This window comes from Dama dama, chromosome X, assembly GCF_033118175.1.
Source record: "Dama dama isolate Ldn47 chromosome X, ASM3311817v1, whole genome shotgun sequence".
NCBI lineage: Eukaryota > Metazoa > Chordata > Mammalia > Artiodactyla > Cervidae > Dama > Dama dama.
The window spans coordinates 110,026,181-110,049,569 of NC_083714.1; the positions used below are offsets into that span (position 1 = coordinate 110,026,181).

Here is a 23,389-nt window from a genome sequence, read left to right on the forward strand (position 1 = left end):
TAGAACTGTATCATAGAAAACAAAAGAATTATAGTCAGCAGAGATTAAATGCTGACCGAAGAGCTATGATTTCTATCTTACAGAGAGGGTGCATTTTTCCCAATAAACTTTGGCACTGCTCTTATCAATCATGACATGGACACAGCAGAAGATAAGAAGTGCCTTGGGATGGGCCGCTGGAAGTGTTATTTCATGAGGGGGATTTCTGATCTAGGAGAGCTTTTTTTCTGTCTTTTCCGCCCCTCGCTTTTTGCCCTTAACCAGGCCTTTTTTACCCATTCCTGATAGTTTTACCAATTGGTTGCTGGTCTTGGTTCTCAGAACATCAAAGGCATCTGAGAAGAGTTTGGCATTCATGTGATGTAAAACCAAACCTAGCATTTATTTGAGACTGAGAATAATCTGGACCTCTAAGCAAAGCCTTCATATGTTTTGCTTGGTTAGGAATCTTTTAAAGGAATTTGGATATAAATGTTCTTCTGAGGGGCAGCTATTTCCCAGGTCAGCTACAGTCCGTACTACTCCCTAATGTCTCATGCCTGCTGCTGTTCATTTTAAGCTTCTTGACTCCTGAAGACATGGGATTTTGGACTCTTGCTTGTAAATGCACATCCCTCCTCCACTTTAATCTTTCTATTAGTAACCTGTAGAGGGGGGTTCCTTTGTTGAGATAGAGTTTGAATCACTTCCAGGGTAACTTCCAATTTTATTTTTCTTCCACATAAACAGTGCAGAATGCCATCTTTAAAGGCAATTCCCTTACCTAACAGGGATAGGTTCACGGAGACAGCTCCATTCTATCTGTAAAACTAGAGCTCAAGTCCATAATATCTTTTACCTGACAAAGGGCAACTCTCTCCATTTTTGGATGGTGTAGAGTATCCATACTGTGGGTACCCCTGCCTGGATTCCCTTGGCTGCTGGGAATTCAGGCAGAGCTCAGTTCACAGCAGCAGTTCCTCACCCAACATAACAACCCTTCCAAGCTCTGTTCTGCTTTTCAGTCGCTCACTGGTGTCCAACTCTTTGTGACCCCATGGACCAGTTTGTCTGTGGGATTCTTCAGGCAAGAATACAGGAGTAGGTAGCCATTTCCTTCACCAGGGGATCTTCCTGACCCAGGAATCGAACCTGCATCTCCTGCTTAGCAGGTGGATTCTTTACCGCTGAGTCACCTGGCAAGACTCTAGAGGGAAGCTAATGAAGGGATACAGAAGCCAGATCCCCTTGCCTCAATGGGGGATGATTCTAAAGGGCCCTTTCAGCTCCCCTTTAAGATCTGCTGAGGCCCTGGCTACAACTGCTTTGTAGGTCAACTCCTGCCCAATCCTGCCTTCCTCACCCCCTTGTGTGTATTTCCTGAGAGTCATCCCCAATTAACTTTCTGCCCTGACTCTGCATCTCAGAGTCTGTTTCTAGAAAACCCAACTTAAGTCAAGGAGTGAACGGAGATACAGAAAGGCTGAGTGACTCGTCCTGCCATATAGATAGGCAAGCACAGAATCCTGGCAACAAATGCATAAATCACATAATGTTGCCACGAAAAGAATCCTTGGGAATCATCAAGGTCAACCCACCCTTTTCCAGATGGGGAGACTGAGGCAGAGAACCAAGACATTTGTTCAAGGAATCATAAGCTAATTAAGTGAAAAAGCTCTGATCAAATTCACATCTTTTGTGACCCAGTTGGGCAGATAAGAGTCTAGCGTTTAATCAGCTTCCAGAAAACCTTGAAAAAATCCAACTCAAACTGAACTTTGAGAATTTGGAGTCCATACAAGGTGGCTTTTTAAGCCCATCCTTCATGGACGACACCTCATTGTAACCTCCTGCTATAAGAAGCCATTTAACCTTCAAGCCATCACCTAAATAGAGGAGCCAGGTCTGAATCAGAGGTGATAGTGCACTTTATTAACAAACAAAACAATACCAGACAGGCAAAACTGTACTTCGGTGTCAATACATACACACATGTGTACTCCCACGTATAACACTGGGGCACACTTCAGACAGAACATTAGGCACCAAGTTCACAGACTAAACATGGTTCACAATCCTTCAATACTGTGTCTTCAGGCTGATATACGTCCTTATTTAAAAGTTGTGACAAGAAGGTTAACTTTTCAAATCTCATTCTTAACCTTACTATTGAGTGAGGCTTGACAGCCTTCAGAACTGTGAAGCAGGTGACTGAACAGAGCCAGGCTTGATCAGCTGCTTAAACTGACTTGAGAGTGGGTGGAAGAGAAGACCTGTGGCATTTCAGGATTGGATCACCTCATGTATGTGGGGAAGTTCTCAGCTGCCATTTCACCCATAGGAACCACCTGGGCTGGCATTCATTTTTAATACTCAATCTGTAGCTTAACAGGGTTGATCTAATTAGGATGAATTAATGGGTTTGCTAAAAAGTTTGAGAAGAGGGTAAATCCCATATTCTGGGAGTCCTTTGACATTTGAGACATGTTAACTATGTTAACAACTTAATGACTGTTAAAACTGTTGCCAGTTAAATTTGTCAGCATTTCCCCAGAGGTGTGTCAGAACCAAGTTAATCAGAAAGCAAACAGAAATAACTGAAATAGATCAGGGATGTGATTTCTCAAAGCACTTTGGTATAAAATGCAGCAAGTTCTTACGCATTAGGGCATATCCAAGATAATACCAAAATACCCAACTTAGCTAAAATGCTTTTCAATTGCAAGGTATAGACTGGCAGAAAATCCTGCTTTTTGCTCTCAGGATGTAATTTTGGATTTACAATAAGGTTAATTATGTAATAAACTTGGGTTGGTTCCTCTGGCAATCTTTAATTCCCATTCAATAAAAAAATAGACAGCAGATTAGATTAAGAGTTACTGGGAGGTAATAGAAATAAGGATGTGACATGAATACTGAAAATCGGAGAAGACAGAAGCAGCAGTAGACTCATCGGCTATGAAACAACAGTGCGGCATTTAGTACAGGGGCAAAGACAGTGGTATCACTCTATTAAAAACGGTATCACTCTATTAAAAATGGCATACTCGATTATAAAAGTATAAAATAATCCAGAGATAGAACGATTGACAGGATTAATTCTAAAAAAGGAATTTGAATCTAGCTTATGTACTAAATGTGTGGAAGTGACTCCATCAAAATTTTAGTTGATTTAAAAATTTTGGCACACAAAGAACAAGCTTCAGCTAGCTAGAAACTTCATTTAAAATGAAATGCCTCATTCATCAATGATGCAGGATATTACTGGGTATCTACCACCTGGGTTGCTGAGTCCACAGAATCTTCTGAATCTTCTCAACCGCTTTATTTGATCACATCTGTGTTGATTTTCATATATATATATACACACACACACTTTATGGCTGAAACTTTTGGGTTTTTAAAAAAATCTGACAGTTTTTTTTTTTTTTTTTGCCACATGGGGCAGCTTGCAGGATCTTAGTTCCCCAACCAGGGATCAAACCCTGGATCTGGCAGTGAAAGCACAGAGTCTTAACCTCTGGACCGCCAGGGAACTCCCCCAACAGTTTTTAAAATGGGAAAGATAGGAGGTGAGCACTGTTCTGAACTCACATTTCTCCTAAGATAAAGTTAGTTTTCATATATAAAATCATTCAATTTCATGTCTTTTATAAATCTTAATAATGAAAGCAAGTGAGGTTATAAGAAGAGCCCTAATTTCCTTTCTGTGCTTGATTAGTCTCATGAAATAACAATCAGAAATTTATCATGTGCATTTCAGTACTTATTTGAGAGAAACTGGCATGGTGGTATTACTCAAAGGTAACCACATGGAAGTGCTTCCCTGGTGGCACAGTGGTAAAGAATCTGCCTGCAATGCAGGAGACACAGGTTCGATCCCTGGGTCAGAAAGATCCCCTGGAGAAGAAAATGGCAACCCACTCCAGTATTCTTGCCTGGAAAATCCCATGGACAGAGGAGCCTAGTGGGCTAAAGTTCATGGGGTCACAAAGAGTCAGACACGACTGGGCCAGTAAACGACAATAACAAACCATGTGAAAAACATACTTAAGTTAACAGATCTGCCTGATTTTATTATGGCTATAGGAAAAAAAAAAGAAAAAAATATCTGCCACTAGGGGCCTTCAGAAGGGTCTACCTGAAGAAAGGAAAATACTGCTTCCTTGGAATTGGCAGAATGTTATCAAGGACAATGAGCCAAGTAATGTCTAGCCACCTTCCAGGAGGATGCGAAGAAGCCTACTGCAGTTGGTCTCATGAGGAGCGAAACAGGAAGCCCTCCTGGGGGACAGTCTTGCCACTATTTGCTCATCTAGGGAGTTACATACCAGTCACAGCAAATTAATTTAAATATTCCTTGGTAAACACTGTCCTCTTTAAGAAAAAGAGGAAAAATGCAAACAAGCTAGCATGAAGACTAGATGTCTAGTTTAGTTTAGTTTTAGTGTTAGTCACTCAGTCGTGTCTGACTCTTTGTGACCCCATGGACTGTAGCCTGCCAGGCTCCTCTGTCCATGGAATTCTCCAGGCAAGGATACTAGAGTGGGTTGCATGCTCTCCTTAAGGGAATCTTCCTGACCCAGGGATCAAACCTGTGTCTCCTACATTGCAGGCAGATTCTTTTCAGTCTGAGCTACCAGTGTCTAGAAACTTCACAGGAATTAGAAGTGGTCAGGAGATCCCTGAGACAGCAGCCCACAAGATGTTGTCCCCACTCTGGTCTGCGGGTCTGAACCCTACCTCCACTGCTTTCCCTCATCCAAAGTGGGGGCTGCTTACCCAGGAAGCTTCGAGTCTGGGCCTACACTCTACCCTTTGCTAAGGACTTCAAAGGACAGTCACAGGCTGGGCCTTAATCTACTCAACCCCTACAGAGAGAAAGTTAAATGCTTCATTCCTGTGATCATCAGGTATTTTATGTTAAAGGGGAGAAAAATAGGACACAGAAACTGTTTCTCATGAGCATGTCAACTTTAACTTCTTGATGTTAAGAAATTGATCACAAGGTTATTTTCTACCAATCAACACGAGCTGGTCTACAGACAAATCACAAGATGGAGCTTGATCTTCCGGAAATTAAGGAGGTCATACACTGAGATTAAACTGAGGGGTTAAATCGGTTCACTTAAAGATGATCTGATTGCACGGCTGTTCTATGGGTCGGCAATTTGCTTTTGATGATACCAGGGAAGGCTAAGCAGAAAGCATGAAGCCAAAACTTCAGGATCGGCTTAGCAGCCTGAATCTGTACATCATAAACCACAGGGCAGTTATGGACGTGGAAAACCCAACGATCTTCAGCAGGCCTGATACGGAAGGCAGGTTTCTCTCCCAGAAGCTGGGGGTGATCTCTATAGCTGGAACATCCTGGATGAATGAACATAGATCATTAGCAAAAAACTCTTGTGGGAACAAGGAGTGGCAAAATATATCTGTAAAATCAGTGTCTGGATCTGCCCTGGAGAGCGGCATCTACAAGGACATCACAGGCTAGAAGCTGAGATTTTTATATGCGATTCTTGGTCTGTAGAGATGGAGCTGCCAAACTTACTTTAGCTTCAGGTTCTTGGATCCAGATGTCTTTGGCAGCCAGCTTCCCCAAAGCATTCAAGACCTGAAAGAAACAAAAAAGAAAAAAGTAAAAAAAGAAAAAGAAAAGACCTGAAACAAAGTGGCCATGGTATTATGAGGTTCTGTACTTTCGACAGATTCAAGGCCCTGCTGGCCACAGATGAACCTCATGAGTGGAGTGAGGGCAGAGAAGTGGATATCTATTAATAGACAGATGGTCAGTGGCACGATCTGGAAAGACCAGATGACAGCTATGTCAGTGGACTCAGGAGGGAGAGCCATTTGGCTTCCTGTCTTACCTCTCTAGCGGCCCGTTCACCGGCCTCTACTGCTCCTTCCATGTAACCACTCCATTGTGTGGCAGTCTCCGTGCCAGCAAAGTAAATTCTGCCTACAGGTTGGCGAATCACCCTTCAAGGGAACAGAGAGGTCATGCAGTTACCTGGGAATGCGCTGCAGGTAAATGAGCCAATCGTGGCCCTCACTTAAAAACCCCACAGAAGACAAGGAAACTCAAATTGTTTCTAAAACTCCCATGCAACTCAGCCAAAGGTGAAAGGCTCCTCCTTGTTTCCTGGGTCTGCACCAAAGGATCTGAGCTTTCAAGCCAGAGAGAATCAGGATATGAGATCATCAATTGCTAAAGGTAACGAGACCTTTTTCTAGCTAGTCAGAATTAAAATGTAAGAACATACATTAGGTCCACACTCAAGATTCATTTGCTTCATGTTTCTTATTTGCAGTCCATTCTGCTATCTACAGTAAGGGGTGTGTTCTTCATGAGATCTCACCTGACTGCCGGGAGGAACAATGGTGGTGAGTGGGAAGACAGGAAGAGGAACTCATTTCTAGCAAAGGAGAAATTCAAAGGATTATATGTCTACCTTCTTCGAAAACAACCTCTGAGAGTTTGAGGTTAGTAGATGCAAACTGTTACATATAGAATGGATAGACAACAAGGCCCTACTGTATAGCTCAGGGAGCTATACTCAATGTCCTGGGATAAACCATACTGGAAACGAATATAAAAAAGAATGTGTAAAATGCATAATTGAGTCACTTTCCTGTATGGCAGAAATTAACACAACACAGTAAATCAACTACAATAAAAAAAAAACAAAACCTCCGTACAATTAGCTTCTATGGATGTATCTAGAGACTGGCTGAGGGTAGTGAAATGGGCTTTCTCTTACAAAGAGGTCTTGGTGAAGAGAACCATGGCAAGGCTGGGCTGAATGAGCCACCGTCCCCTCCTACCTTGTTGGCTTTGATTCCTACAGACACTTACGTGAAATCTCCTAAACCATGTACCTCCACCCCAAAGGACTTCACCTCAACCTGCTGTCATGCCTTTTTCCAACTCAGGAATCCTTGGCTTCATCTATCCCTGATCCTAGTCTCCTCTCCGAGACTTCCACTTTGATTCCAGAACCACTCCAGTTCATCAGTACTGTTATCACTAACAAAGGCTATTCATTCTTGGCTTGAGATTTGACAGAAATAGCCAACACTAACTGCCCTTTGGAAAAGGAATTAAGCACCCAAGATCTAAACAGGGTTTCCCGTGAATCATTTAATCTTTCATCAGATATTGATGACTTTCACTGAAATACGACACATGTCTATTGAACTAAAATCATTGCACAATTAATAATTCACTTAAGAAAAACAAAGAAAAAGCTCATATAAAGAAAGGATTAACAAACCCTTCTGCCTTCTCTATGGACACACATGACCTTGAGTTAACATTTTAGATCTGTTCCTCTAGAAACCTGATGAAGGCATAAGGCCATATATGTTACCAGGCAACCGCTGCTTATGGTAAAAATGGCTCTCCTCCACCCCCTCACTGGTAACTTGTATCTAGGCTGGGAAAACTCATAAATTGCAAATATCTGGAAAGAGTCTAAATATCTGGGAAATGTTTGGGATTTCTTGAGTATGCTGCCTCTTGTAATTGGGCATGTCCTTTGTGGGGAACCTAGACACTGCCTATGAGGCTGTTTTAAGAGACAAAGGCTCCTGTGAGCTAAGGGGTTTCTAAGCTAAGGTGAATTCTCCCATCTTGTGCACATATCAACGGTTCACATCTTAGCCGTACACAGTGAGATGCTTCCCCATGAAGAGGAATGTCTGATGCTGCTCTGCTGGCAAGACATCTTTAGCCCATGTAGATTGGAGCCCAGGAGCCTAGGGTAGTTGTGCAAGGCTAAATGTTTAGTTGAGCTCAAGAAGGTCCCTTGGAGGACACTGCAGCTTGCAGGATTCTCACGTGTACCAATGGCCCCTGAATTCCTTGCCAGTGCTCTGCGATTGTTCTATGTGCTGCCAGGTACTGTTCTACGTATGGACATACTTCTTTTCCTATGGACACCTAGAATATACAAACTATCTGGGACATTACATATAGGAATGCTGATTCCTGTTTCTAAAATCCCCACTGAGCTTGGCTTATCTAGTTTTAAGCTTGGCACACGTCTTGTATCTATTGGCATAGTGTTTGGGTAGTACCTTCCATATTGAGTCATGATCCCTGGGGGGAAGTACGCAGTGTAGCAGCCTCCGGAGTACTGCTCCTCACACCAGTTCTTCTCTTCATAGTGCACCGGCTGCAGTTCAGTGGGGAGAAAATTTCAAAGGGAAGACAAAGCTGAAATGCTGCCAGTCAACAATAAAGGCTCTTATGTGCTTTACTGTAACAAAAAGCTTAAGTTTTTTTTTTTTTTTAAGTAGCCCTGTTTTTCTAACTTAAGGGGAAACATGACCGTACCAAGTAATGGCCTTTTGTGAGATGCCAACAGACAAAACGCATATATTTTGACTTTCTTTCTCAACCTCTTGCCTAGGGGAGACAGAAGTATTCCAATATCTGGAAGAGAGGGTATCTCTATGTGGATTCTGAAGTCTTTAAGACTCTATCAACAATCAGGTTCTGGAAGGGTCTGCTCAAATCTCTGCATTCTTTAAATAACAGACCTTACTTCCCCATCTACCAGGGCATTACTGCTGAAAAAGGGGTGGGGAGAAGGTAGAAGGAAAGCATAGTGTCTGAAAAAGGCTTTTTTCAGAACCACTTCTCTCAGCTGGAAATGTGAATGATGGGAATCCTATTAAAAAGAGGGCAGTTAAAGAAGAAAAATGTTTCCCAAGGGACGTGAGAGGACCTTCTCTGATTTCTCTAACACATTCTGCAAGTTTAATCTTCCAACAGTTCAGAGAAAATCCCCTGGAAGAGCCCCCCACTACCTGCTAGGGTCTTTAAAAAGAATTTCATTCTCTTAATTGCTTTCAGTGGTAGATTGAGAGCACCGAAATTCCTAAATGAAGTGTAAATTGAGTCTGCAGATGGAAAAACAAATTAGTATGACTTTGACCTGGGCAGAGAGTCCAGATTCAGTCTGTCTTATCAAGTATATACTGCTGTGCCTTCATCAACAAATAATGATATAGCTGGGATTTTATTTGGCAGCGATCAGTTGACACTGACAAGAGGGCACGGCCTCTGTTCCAGAGGCTGATCTCAGTCACCCTGGAAATAATACCTGCAGCTTCTGCCTCTCATTACTACTGGCTGCCAGTTATCCAGCGAACATTTAAACAGCCCAAGGAACTGCTGCATCAGAAATTGCATGCACCGACAGCAGCGTTTTAATGGCCCTTTGTGACTGCTGAAGTTAATCCTCCAGTAAGCATATCCCTTTATACTCTCTTCATAAGGCTGTCAGGAAACCAGAATCTGCTTTGCTTTACCACTCAGAGCAAACAGAGCAGAACCTGCTAGGGATTAAAGATGGGGATTTCTTACATGTAAAGCTTCTTGAGATCCTAGCACTTTGGCGTACAGTTCACAGATTTTCCTTTTTCTATAAAAAAAAAGAACCAAAGAATGTGAAGGAAGTAATGACTGATGAGTATGGAATAAACACAGCGAGTTCCAGGGTTCTTGCAATGAACCAGATTTATTAAGTGAAAAATTAAAATCAATGGCCTTCAGTAACTACACTAAATGAACAGTTCCTTGAATCTCTGCCCTCAAATTAACTCTCTTTTCCCCGACAGAGTTATGTGCTTTGGAGATTCAACCGACTCTTTGTTCTCTTTTACATTTTTGCCTCTTTCACTACCTACTACCATATCTATTCAAGATTAAAATGGAGAAAAATGAGATTGAATTAAATTCAGTTTTAGGAATTGATTCTAAGTCACTATTTGGAAATATGTGAAATTCTAAAGTAATCTCTTTTATAAGTCTATAGTAAGCATGATGGTGTCTTTTAACTATCCTATGTTTATGTTTTAAATATCTACCAACATATAAAGCTCATTTAATCTTTTAAATGTAACATAACACATGCTATACTAGGAGAGGCCTATGGTCATTCCAGGGTAGTAATCTGTCACTTGACAGAATTTTCTGTGGACACAGTACTGGGTCCTAAGGGCATGGAGGGGCAGTGGGCATGATGTGTTATATGCTGCTGCTGCTAAGTCACGTCAGTTGTATCCAACTCTGTGCGACCCCATAGACAGCAGCCCACCACACTCCCATCCCTGGGATTCTCCAGGCAAGAACACTGGAGTGGGTTGCCATTTCCTTCTCCAGTGCATGAAAGTGAAAAGTGAAAGTGAAGTTGCTCAGTTGTGTCCGACTCTTTGAAACCCCATGGACTGTAGCCTACCAGGCTCCTCCGTCCATGGGATTTCCCAGGGAAGAGTACTGGAGTGTGTTATGTGATATTACCTTAAAACAGTCTCTGACCACCCTCATAATTCATTATGCAAATGACCAGCACAGAACATGGTACATACTATATCTTAAAAATCAATAGCTTTATTCAACTAAGCACTTCTTTTTTTAAAAAAATTACCATTTTATTTATTTATTTATTTTTATTTGGCCATGCCATTTGGCCTGCAGGATCTTAGTTCCCCAACTAGGGATTGAACCACTGGACTGCCAGAGAATCCCTATCTAAGCACTTCTTGAAACAGATACATTTTAAACTCACAATCACTCTTAGTGCAGTTTAAAAGCTCTAATTTACTAAAATTATCCATTTTAGAAATGAATAGTTCTGTTTTAGAAATTGTTTAAACAGGTTAACACTGATCCAGTTATACACTTTAGGTATTTATCTTCTTTAGTCTTTATATAGGTTAAATATTGAAAGTGCTCCAAAATACTTTCTTATATACTAATAAATGACTGGAAAAAATTGCTAAAAATGTGATAAAGGGTTTAATTCAAATCTGTAAGATAAGCATTAAAAGCTAAAGAGACAAATGGCAAAAAAAATATTGGGGGGGAGGAAGGAGGTAGGGAAGGTTATAGTTATTAGAAATAAATTTAAAAAGATGCCAATTTCATGTTGCCAGTTACAATAGAAAACAAGTGTCCCCAATTTCACAGGTGTTCCCAATTTCTCTGAATAATGTTGGACAAAGTGTAACTTTATACATTTATCTGAATGCTCACACTTACATGATTTATACAACTCCTAGAGTTTCCATCTCATGGCTATATAGTGGTAAATCAAGAGAAGGAGGTGGAATGATAAATGTTGTTTACCAACACCACTTTACCATGGAAGGTTTTAAGGGAGAGACAAATGCCACTTCTGAGGTGATGTCACACATCATTAGATAGCTATTTAAGTTCCAGTACAGACAGGCAAGATTCACTGTCCTTCAAGGAGCTGTTTCTACTACAGCTCAATAATGATAAACGAAAGGTAGAACTGGAAGAAGTCTCAAGATTACTGTGTAGTCAGACTACTGTCTGTCTCTGTCTGTGTAATCCAAGCCACTCATTTCAGACATGAGGAGACTGAGGCTCAGTATGCTCAAGAGACTAGCTCAACATCACTCAGCTCACTAATGGCAGGGTCAAGGATCTACCCTCCTGAGCATCCCGCCTGTAGTAAGTGCTCAATAAAAATTTACTGAATCAAAATCCATCCTCAGTCTAGTGTGGTACCCTCTTTTATACTCTATGATATGACTGATTCTTACCTACTTCACATGAGTGTTACAAGAAATAATTCTGACATTTTGAGTCAATGAGAAAACAAAAGTATTGACAGTCATTATCCTGAAAACTTAACAATGTTTCGTTTACTTTAGGTATATAATAACATCTTTGTTAAAACAGAGTGAACCCTAAAATGTAATCAAACTACTCTATAGTTAACTTTTCATTCAAGAACAGTAAACCAGTTATCATAGAAATTTGTCATTATTGACTGTATTTCACATTATTAAATGAGTCAATGATGAGTTCTAATGAACACATAGGAAATTATCTTCTCCATCCCTTCCTCCCATTAATATAAAAATTTTTTAGAAAAGTTATATAAGATAAGGATGGTACAGCAATGCACTGGTTGCTTAGCTGGGCTCTAAAAATAACAGAGCATACGTTAAATGATGTAGAAAAGAAGTCATTGTGCAAGTTGGATATACCTACTGGTTTCTAAACCTGGCTGCTCATCATAATTACTCAAAAGGCTTGTTAAAATATGCAAATACTCAGGCCCCACCCCTAACCTACCAAATCATAATCTATCAGCCTCAGAAAAAATATATTTTCCAAACATCCTTTGGGAAATGTTGACGCAGTTCGTTCTGGGAACTATTACTTGAGTCAATAACATTCAGCATTCTAAGTGGTTTTGCCTTATAAAAACTTTTGAGAAGTTTAGCCACTATGTGGAATCAAAACCAAATGTCTACATCCAGGCTGGTATTTATTTTACTATTAATAAGGAGGGAAGGCAGGAAATCCAAAAGAAAATGTCAAGCTTAGTATGACATAATGAAAAAAAGTACACATTAGATGCTATTCGTGACTTTGTCACAAGCTGGCTATGGAGCATTGAACAAATCATTCCCCATCACCAGACCCCCAAATTCTTCCTCTGTTGAGTGAGTAGGCAGACACTAAAATAGTTCCCCTTTCCTGACATCAAATCTCATGGTTGCTATTGAAATAAACAAACCCGTGTGCAAATGTGGGAACGTCTGCGGTCTTTCCCTAACTTGCAAAGTCATCAAAGTAACTCTCAAAGCAAGATCTGCTAGTTGATTTGCTGCTTAATTTTTAAATCAAATGCAGAGAGAAGTATACATTTGCATGCACACCCTCTTCAAAAGCTAACAAAGGATTTAGGGTTATCCCTGTCGTAATGAAAGTGTTGCATAACTCAATGAAGCTATAAGCCATACCGTGCAGGGCCACCCAAGATGGAAGGGTCATAGTGAAGAGTTTTGAGACAATGTGGTCCACTGGAGGAGGGAATGGCAAACCATTCCAGTATTTTGACTGTGAGAACCCCATGAACAGTATGAAAAGGCAGAAAGATATGACACCAGAAGATGAGCCCCCCCAGGTTGGAAGGTGTCCAATATGCTACTGGGGAAGAGTAGAGGGCAATTACTAATATCTGCAGAAAGAATGAATTAAGCAGCTGGGCCAAAGCAGAAATTATGCTCAGTTGTGGATGTGTCTCGTGGTGAAACTAAAGTCCAATGCTGTAAAGAACAATATTGCATAGGAACCTGGAATGTTAGGTCCATGAATCAAGGTAAATTGGATGTGGTCAAGCAGGAGATGGCAAGAGTGAACATTGACATCTTAGGAATCAATGAACTAAAATGGACAGGAATGGGCGAATTTAATTCAGATGACTATCATATCAACTACTGTGGGCAGGAATCCCTTCAAATAAATAGAGTAGCCCTCATAGTCAACAAAAGAGTCCGAAATAATCTATGGCTGATTCATATCAATGTATGACAAGGCCCACTGAAATGTTGTGAAGTAATTAGCCTCCAACTAATAAAAAAAAAATAAATTAATTAAAAAAAAAAAAAGAGTCCGAAATGCAGTACTTGGGTGCAATCTCAAAAATGACAGCATGATCTTAGTTCGTTTCCAAGGCAAACCATTCAACATCACAGTAATCTAATCACAGTAAGTCTATGACCCAAGCAGTAATGCTGAAAGAGGAATAGTTTCATGAAGACCTTCTAGAACTAACACCAAAAAAAAAAGATGTCCTTTTCATCACGTGGGGGTTGCAATGCAAAAGTAGGAAGTCAAGAGCTACCTGGAGTAACAGGCAAGTTTGGCCTTTGGAGTACAAAATGAAGCAGGGCAAAGGCTAACAGAGTTTTGTCAAGAGAACACACTGGTTATAGCAAACACCCTTTTCCACCAATACAAGAGATGACGCTACACATTGACATCATCAGATGTAATCAGATTGATTATATCCTTTGCAGCCAAAGATGGAGAAGCTCTATACAGTCAGCAAAAACAAGACCGGATCTGACTGTGGCTCAGATCATGAGCTCCTTGTTGCAAAATTCAGACTTAAATTGAAGAAAGTAGGAAAAACCACTAGGCCATTCAGTTATGATCTAAATCAAATCCCTTATGATTATACAATGGAGATGATGAATAGATTCAAGGGATTAGATCCTGTAGAGAAAGTGCCTGAACAACTATGGACAGAAGTTTGTAACACTGTACAGGAGGCAGTAACCAAATTCATCCCCAAGAAAAATAAATGCAAGAAAGCAAAGTGGTTGTCTCTGGAGGCTTTACAAATAGCTGAGGAAAGAAGAAAAGTGAAAGGTAAGCGAGAAAGGGAAAGATAAACCCAACTGAATGCAGAGTTCCAGAGAATAGTAAGGAGAGATAAGGCCTTCTTAAATGAACAATGCAAAAATAGAAGAAAACAACAAAATGGGAAAGACTAGGTATCTCTTCAAGAAAACTGGAGATACCAAGAGGACATTTCATGCAAGGATGGGCACGATAAAGGACAGAAATGGTAAGGACCTAACTGAAGCAGAAGAGATTAAGAATAGGTGGTAAGACTACACAGAAGAATTATACAAAAAAGGCCTTAATGGCCCAGATAACCACGATGATGTGGTCACTCAACTAGAGCCAGACATCCTGGAGTGTGAAGTCAAGTGGGCCTTAGGAAGCATTACTATGAACAAAGCTAGTGGAGGTGATGGAATTCCAGCTGAGGTATTTCAAATCCTAAAAGATGATGCTGTTAAAGTGCTGCACTTAATATGCCAGCAAATTTGGAAAACAGCAGTGACCACATGCCTGGAAAAGGTCAGTTTTCATTCCAATCCCAAAGAAGGGTAATGCCAAAGAATGTTCAAACTACCATACAGTTGCACTCTTCACATGAGTGAACTGAGCATACTAAGGTTATGCTCAAAATGCTTCAAGCTAGTCTTCAGCAGTACATGAACTGAGAATTTCCAGATGTACAAGCTGGATTTAGAAAAGGCAGAGGAACCAGAGATCAAACTGCCAACATATGTTGGATCATAGAGAAAGCAAGGGAATTCCAGAAAAACATCTACTGCTGATTCATTGACTCCACTAGAGCCTTTGACTGTGTGGATCACAACAAACTGTGGACAATTCTTAAAGAGATGGGAATATCAAACCACCTTACCTGTCTCCTGAGAAACCTGTATGCAGGTCAAGAAACAACAGTTAGAACCAGATATAGAACAATGGACTGGTTCCAAATTGGGGGAGTATGACAAGGCTGTGTACTGTCACCCTGTTTATTTAACTTATAATATGCAGAGTACATCATGTGAAATGCTGGACTGGATGAATCCCAAGCTGGAACCAAAATTGCCAGGAGAAACATCAACAACCTCAGATATGCAGATGATACCACTCTAATGGCAGAAAATGAAGAGGAACTAAAGAGCCTCTTGGTGAGGGTGAAAGAGGAGAGTGAAAAAGCTGACTTGAAACTCAACATTCAAAAAACTGAGACCATGGCATTTGGTTCCACCACTTCATGACAAATAGAAGGGGAAAAAGTGGAAGTAGTGACAGATTTTATTTTCTTGGACTCCAAAATCACTGTGGATGGTGACTGGAGCCATGAAATTAAAAGACGCTTGCACCTTGGAAGGGAAGTTATGACAAACCTAGATGGTATATTAAAAAGCCGAGACATCACCTTGCTGACAAACATGCAATAGGTTTGAACACCTATGTATGGATCTGCTTTTCAGAAAAAGCACATGTTGGAGAACCTTCAAGACGGAATAAAGGTCACTGGGACTTGGCCTCTTAAGCTTTATTCAGAGCTAACTTTTTTATTATTTTTCTCCATCCATCTTACTGAGAAACCCTATCTCTTAACCAACGTAAAACAAATACAGAGATGTAAAACTAAATTAATATATGCACATGGGCAGGAGTGAGTCAAAAGGGGGGCTAGCAAAATACAAAAAAATTGATTTGTTGGGATTTTGAGATTAACAAATTATTGCATTTTTCATAATGTTATTATAGTGTTGTTAGTACAACAAGCACAATATAAAGCTAATCTTTTATATGTTTCAGATGTAAATTCTTACCTTATATCTTTATGTACTTTAGCGAGCCGGTCAGCTTTTCGAGCAAGGATGAAGCTGGAGAGAGAAATTACATTTGAATGATTAGGTGACAGTGGTTTATCGTAAGAGTTGCCTCTTCTTTTTAAAGTGTTCTTGCCTATATCTACAGTAATACCCTAAATACAAACAAGTTTCATTCCAAGAATGCATCTGTAAATCCAATTTGTTCATAAGTCCAACATAGTTAGCCTAGGTACCCAACTAACACAAGCAGTTATATAGTACTATACTCTAATAAGTAAGTAAGTGTTAGTCGCTCAGTCGTGCCTGACTCTTTGTGACCCCATGGATTGCAGCCCACCAGGCTCCTCTGTCCATGAGATTTTCCAGGCAAGGATACTGGAGTGGGTCGCCATTTCCTTCTCTAGGGGATCTTCCCAACCCAGGGATTGAACCTGGGTCTCCCGCACTGCAGGCAGATTCTTTACCAACTGAGCTACAAGGGAAGCAGGCTTATAATATTTTTCACACAAATAATACATAAAAAACAAACACAAAAATAAACACTTTTAATCTTAAGTACAGTACCTAGAAAAGTACAGGAGTATAGTACAACAGCTGGTATATGGGGCTGGCACCCACGTTTGTACCTTTGAAAGTTCACAACTTGATGGTCTGTAAGTAGGGGACGTACTGTACTCAGCACTAATACACTCTCCCACACTCTCCCATTATTTCCATCTACTAGAGCAAATGCCAAGCTGCCCTCATCTGCTTCTGGGTCCAAAACCCCTGCCAGGGGTGGGCTCCTAAACAATAGATCACTACCTACTCAATATTTTATAGCCAAAGTTCAGTACAGTTCTTGGCATACAGTAGAAAATTGACTATGTAGATGAATTAATGTTGCATTAAATGATGAGCTTGGTAATGACTGTTGCCATCTGTCAAGTTACTTGATAAAAGCTGGAAAAACATATCAAAAAGTGCTTGTTGGGAATTCCCCAGTGGTCCAGCAGTTAGGACTCCGAGCTTCCACTGCAGGGGGCATGAGTTCAATCCTTGGTCAGGGATTTAAGATCCCACATGTCAAAGGCATGGCAATCAATCAATCAATCAATCAATCAATCAAGTGCCTGAAGTGGATGCCATGGTGGGCCATCCAGATTCCTCTTCAGGACCAAACACTCAGTACCCTCAGCTCACAGCCAAATCCCTCCCTAGCAATTACACTCTGCAGCAGAGAACTGCCTGGTGCAAGGTCCCATCCCTTCTCAGAACGAATGCCAGAGTGCAGTGGGTACCAAAGCCTACCGCACAGTGCAGACACCAGTGCAGACACCTCTGAAAGGCAATCCTTACTTTGAGGCCTCTGTTGGGACAACACTGGAGCCCAACTGTTCCCTCTGCTCAATCCTGATTCCTTCCCTCCCCAACAGGTAGCATGCATCTGTGTGCTCAGTCGATTCAGTTGTGTCCGACTCTGTGGGACGCTATGAACTGTAGCCTGTCGGGCTCCTCTGTCCATGGAATTCTCCAGGCAAGAATACTGGAGTGGGTTGCCATGGCCTCCTCCAGGGGATCTTCCCAACCCAGGGATAGAACCCGCATCTCTTGCATCTCCTGCCTTGACAGGCTGGTTCTTTACCACTAGCGCCACCTAGGAAGCCCAGGCAGCACTCCACAGAGCAACTCCTGATGAACCTCCTGAACCCAAATCTCCACCTCTGAGTTGACTTCCTGGGAAACCAGTCTAGCACAGTCCTCAAATTCAGTGACTCAGTAAAACTCAGTTATGATCTGTCTGCTTCCCTTTGATCAAGTAGATTCTACTTATTATGCTATTATTAATTGCATGTATATTTTAAAGAATGGAATTATAACAAGAAATCCTTAGCTATACTATGATTAGAAAGCTTGCCAAAAAATCCAAATGAGCTTAAGGACAATGGAGCAATTTCTCCATTTAAGAAAACTTTTAAAATTGTATTTTTTTGTTGTTGTTCTAGACAAAGACAAGTAGATCAGGACTGAAAATGCAAGGGATGAAGACAGAAATTTTGTCCTCTCCCTCAAATCCCTCTCCCCCAATTAAACTGTTCCTCAGTTTGATTGACCATTCCTTTAGAGTTGTTATTTGAGATCATGCTGGGAAGCAAAGATATAAAATGTATTTGTGTTCACCCAGAGAACAGTATTTCAGAGGAAGCTGTGGACTGTTTAAGAAATTTGAACCATTGAACTCTGGGAGATATAGTCATGATTTTGCTTGATTTAACTAACACTTTATATTGTGGCTTGCTGGTAAGGTGCTAGGTGCTAAATCACTTCAGTCATGCCTGACTCTTTGTGACCTTGTGGCCCATAGCCCGCCTGGCTCCTCTGGCAAGAACATGAGTGGGTTGCATACCCTCCTCCAAGGGATCTTCCTGACCCAGGGATCAAACCCACATCTCTTACAGCTCTTGCACTGACAGGCAGGTTCTTTACCACTGTGCCACCTGGGAAGCCGTAGTAATAATGATTTTAGTTAAATTTTAGGTTTATGCAGCAATCATATGTGGGTATTTCAGTGAAAATCACCAATAGCTGATAGAAGATTAAATGATCTATCTGAAAGCCTTTTAGATCCTGGGTGCTTTTCACAGTTCCTTTTCTAAAGGGCAGCGAGTGTTGGCTCTGTCTGTCAAATCTCAAGTCCTGAATGAAATAACCTCTTTGATCTAACTGTAAGAATGGACAATTATTGTTCAACTTTCTTTGGTGTTTTATTGGGGAAATTATACACCCTGGCTTTGGGGTGGGAACATTTCACAGCTCTAAAGTACAAGGTCCTTTCCAGTTTCCAAAGGCAAGCAGTTATCACACACACAGTGCTGGGCAATTACAGCATCCCTATCTTCAAGGCTTTCATTGCCTAGAGCAAAGAGCAGGGTGGAGGCAATATAGCTTTAAGGCAAGAACAGGGTGGGAGCAATTGTCCAGATAAAACAGATTAGAATATCACTGTCTAAGTGTAAGTGTTAGTGCTCAGTTGTGCCCAATTCTTTGCAACCCCATGGACTGCAGGAGCTGCATAAATAATCCCATTACCATCTAGAAGGCTACTGCAATCCATGTCCTTGTTGCTGTGCTGTGCTTAGTCACTCACACGTGTCCGACTCTTTGCAACCCGTGGACTGTAGCCTGCCAGGCTTCTCTGTCTTTGGGGATTCTCCAGGCAAGAATACTGGAGTGGGTTGCCATGCCCTCTTCCAGGGGATCTTCCCTACCTAGGAATCGAACCCAGGTCTCCTGCATTGCAAGTGGAGACTTTTTACCATCTGAGCCAGCAGGGGAGCCCATGTCTTTGTTAATAAAGCTAAAGAAAGCCCAGAACAGTGGATGCCACAGTATTTCATTCCCAGGGCAAGAAAAACATCAATATTCTTTCATCTACAGTCAGATGGGTCTTGACCAGTAGTCTCCAGAAACCTCTGCCTCAACTTCTTGCTTTTCTTTGGCACATAAAAAGGGACAGCAAACTCCCCAAACAATCTATGTATTTTCTTGCCCAGTGGGGTCAGAGATGAATAGGGTACAATGTTCCTATAATCTTTACATTGTGAGCACCTTCCCTTGCCAGGGAGGCTGGTGCTATTTCTCACATCTTACAGCGAGAGAAGCAGTTACAAAATGTTTTGCTGGCAGTCCAGTAGCAGACAGAGTCTGCTTTCTAAGTCCCTAGGGTCATGGGTGTGCTCCTTTTGATTTTGCAATTTCCCTTCAATGACACAATGCACATGAGCTTAACTCTCCTGAGGCACAGGGGAAAACCAATGGTCTCCAAAAGTCACTTGACTGCCAGAGAAGCTGTGTTCTTTTATTGCAATGTGCTAGGATAAATAGCCCTTTTGTTGGTATTGCTTTGAGGAGGACTAAAAAGTATGACGACTTGGAGGCTATGGCACTCCTTGGAAATTTCTTTGTGGGAGCTCCAATTCCCTCTCTGGACCCCTAGTCTCCCGAGGGCAGAGCAGCTGTGTGAGGCAGGAGAGGAAAAGAGAGTTCTTCTTCCAGACGCAGAACCTTGCCCTGGCACTATTCCTCATGGAGGAGAGCCATGGAGTGACTTACTGGAAAAAGTGCCCTACATTCAAGGCCTGGCTGGCTCTCCTTCAAACTGTACTTCATTGGTCATTCATCTTATCTCCCAGGGTAACAGTGAACAAATTTTTCTTTTCTTTTGACCATGCCACATGGCTTGTGGGATCTTAGTTTGCTCACCAGAGATCGGATCTGGGCCCTTGGCATTGAGAGCTTGGAGTCCTAACCACTGGACCACCAGGGAATTCCAACAATTAAAATATTAACATTTGCTATGTAATGCTGTCTAGAATGGAGAGAGGACTGGAGCCCAGAAAACATAACTTTGGAAGGTTTTACAGGACAAAATAGTTCTCGTTCCAGAATGGCTGTAAACATTCTATAGGCAAAGTGGTCTACCATGCCATCTGTCTAGCTGTATTTTTCACTCTTGTCCTCCACATGTAAGTTTCATGGGGGAAAGAAATCAATGGACACAAGTTCAAAGTTGTGTTCACTTTAGTAAAGTTTCCCAATGTTCTCATGCCACATACTCTATGACTCTAATATTACCATACATGAAGACATGATATGTTGTCTATAGGGTTAGTTAGCGTTGCTTGAGCTTGAGTCCAAAACAACATGCTCTGCCAGTTCCCACACCAAGACACCAACATAGTTTGCAAAATGCAGAACATCCAGGTCTCACTTACCCCATGATAGCAGGCAGTGATCCATCTGGCTTGGTATCATCCAGCGTTATTGAAATTGGAGCTTCCTCATCTTCGATAATCATACAGCCACAGTAATCTTAACCAGAAGAAAAATAATAGGAGATTGAGAAACTTCATCAGGGATTTAGGAAGGACATTTTAAAATATATATATATATAAAACTATTTTGCTAAGAGGAAGGCAAAACTTAAAACTATTGGTCTTTGCCCCGATCCCAGAAGTTCTTTTCCATTAAATACATTCACTGATTAAACAAGGATGTTTGGTCACCCAGACACATTAGAAAAGGACCCATCTCGATGACCTTTACATAAAGGTCAGGTATGGTCAATGCATGAGTAAAACTGTAAGATGGCCTTGGTGTTGTGGAAATCACAAGAAACAGTAGGATGTGTTAGAAGGAATTGCCTCTGGGACATCAGGGAAGAAATGGCAAGAAGGAATCCTTTTAGTATGAGATGAAGGCTTAGCAACAACCGACACCATATCCGCCCAGACCCTGCCTCATGCCAACACCCCGACAGGAAGTCTCGTTGTTGCCATTTTATACAGAGGCTGAGGCTGAGAGGTGAAGTGTCACCTGAGGCAACACAGCTAGTAAGCAAGTGGGGTCCAGGAATGTATGACTTCAAAGGAGCACTCTTTCACGGTGGTCCTTTGTCTCACTGTGCTCATGAAGAGGAAGTGGTGAGACATATGCCAGGGGCCTGGGCAATATGGCCCTGCAACTGGAGGGCCTGCTTCCTTGCCTCTCACTGCCAGCAAGCACTCTTGGGGCCATTTTGTGTTGCTGGGGACTATGAAGAAATGGACAGACTGAGATTTCTGATCCTTTCTCTGCCAACTGGAAACACATCTTTTTTCCATTCAATGTGTAGTATATGTTCCTACTGAAATGAACTGATATGTTCTTAAAAAAGAGTGCAGTCTTTTCTTAATACAATTTAAACATGAATAAACACAGCTTACCCTTTTTCTTCCAAAAGGCCTCCTTGTAATACATCATGCACTTAATGACAGCCCCCATTGGAAGACGCTGTATCAGCTGGTTTCGCTCTGATGGAAGCTCTGGTCTAAAGTGTATCTTGGCAGTCAAAGTTGGTGGGATGGCGCTAATGACATAGCGGCACTGAAACAAAGAGACACAAAATACCATCTCAAATGTGAGTCAGTCTTTGCAGGGGACATGAAACATCACATTTATCATTTTGAGGGACACTAAGCAGTCACAATGTATAGTATGAGACCACTGTGAGGCAACAACACAGAACAAGGCACATCAGTTCAGTTCAGTTCAGTTCAGTTGCTCAGTTGTCACATCAACTAAGGCTAATAATTTGGAAGACTGAGTCAGAAATATGCCAGCATCAATCATGCCACTGCTTGGATTATATTTGGTTAGAAGCTGCAGAAGACAGAAACGTGTTAGTCGCTCAGTCGTGACTGACTCTTTGCGAGCCCGCCAGGCTCCTCTGTCCGTGGAATTCTCCAGGCAAGAATACTGGAGTGGGTGGCCATTCCTTCTCCAGGGGATCCTCCCCACCCAGGGATCGAACCCAGGTCTCTTGCATTGCAGGCAGATTCTTCACCATGTGAGCCACCAGGCTGCCAGAGACCTACTCAATATAAGCTCTTTATATTTTATTCATTTATGGGCCACACCGTGAGGCAGGCAGGATCTTAGTTCTCTAACCAGGGGATGGAACTTGTGCCCCCAAGTCCTAACCACTGGACCGTCAGGGAATTCCCATAATACACATTTCTTTTGACAAAACTGAATTACCTCATAAAGTTCACGATTCAGGGTCTCTATGGTGATGTTTTCACTTGACTGGTCAACATAGGTGACAGGACTCCTCAGTTTCACCTTGTCCCCTAGGAGCTGCATTATCCGTTCGCTTACTTGACCAGATCCACCTACAAACTTCCGTTCCTACAGGAAAAGGCAGGCAGGGATGGAAATGTGACAAACGCCCCAGGAAGGAAAGCCATATTTACCACTGATTAGAAACCTCTGGAAAATCACAGGCCATACCTCCACTCTCTGCACTGTTAACTGTTAGAAGAACTCATTAGGACAGGGACAGTCTACCAAGACACCTCAGTCACCATGCTCTGTGCAGCTTCAAGTGACAAAAAGCTGTTACTGGTTTATGGAATCACAGAATCAGTGGGAAGAGATGAACTGGGAGATTGGGATTGACATTATAAAATAGATACCTAATAAGAACCTACTGTGTAGTACAGGGAACTCTACTCAATACTCTGTTAAAGGCCTATATGGGGAAACAATCTATTAAAAAAAGAGTGGATATATGCGTATGTATAACTGATTCACTTTGCTGTATACCTGAAACTAACATGACATTGGAAATCAACTATATCTCAATAAAATTTTAAAATCAAATCACAGATTCAGAAGGAAGGTTTCCCTAGACCACTGGCACCTCGACTGAATGCAGACATCAGCAAGCTTCAAATGCCCAAGAGTGCAGTGGATGGAGGGTGTCTGGCAACAGGGAAGGTGCTGCGATTCTCCCAGGGGGAGGCGGTTTCCTTTTAAAAAAAAATGATTATTTTTTTCTAGTTTCACTGAGATAGGGATGCAGTTTCTTTTTTTGTTTTTTCATTTATTTTTATTA

General features: G+C 41.6%; 1 protein-coding gene across 1 annotated transcript in view; it reads right to left on the minus strand.

The window, feature by feature from the left end:
- Nucleotides 1–1,889: 1,889 nt before the first annotated feature.
- MAOA (monoamine oxidase A) overlaps nucleotides 1,890–23,389 on the minus strand; it is a 78,803-nt gene continuing 57,303 nt past the window's right edge. Inside the window, exons 7-15 of the mRNA XM_061137515.1 lie at nucleotides 22,531–22,680; nucleotides 21,717–21,876; nucleotides 20,727–20,823; nucleotides 15,970–16,023; nucleotides 9,359–9,416; nucleotides 8,065–8,162; nucleotides 5,853–5,964; nucleotides 5,534–5,596; nucleotides 1,890–5,349 (exon numbers count right to left, since the gene is read on the minus strand). Coding sequence (XP_060993498.1) covers nucleotides 5,203–5,349; nucleotides 5,534–5,596; nucleotides 5,853–5,964; nucleotides 8,065–8,162; nucleotides 9,359–9,416; nucleotides 15,970–16,023; nucleotides 20,727–20,823; nucleotides 21,717–21,876; nucleotides 22,531–22,680 — 939 coding nt within the window. The 3' untranslated portion in view covers nucleotides 1,890–5,202. The remainder of the gene's footprint in view (nucleotides 5,350–5,533; nucleotides 5,597–5,852; nucleotides 5,965–8,064; nucleotides 8,163–9,358; nucleotides 9,417–15,969; nucleotides 16,024–20,726; nucleotides 20,824–21,716; nucleotides 21,877–22,530; nucleotides 22,681–23,389) is intronic.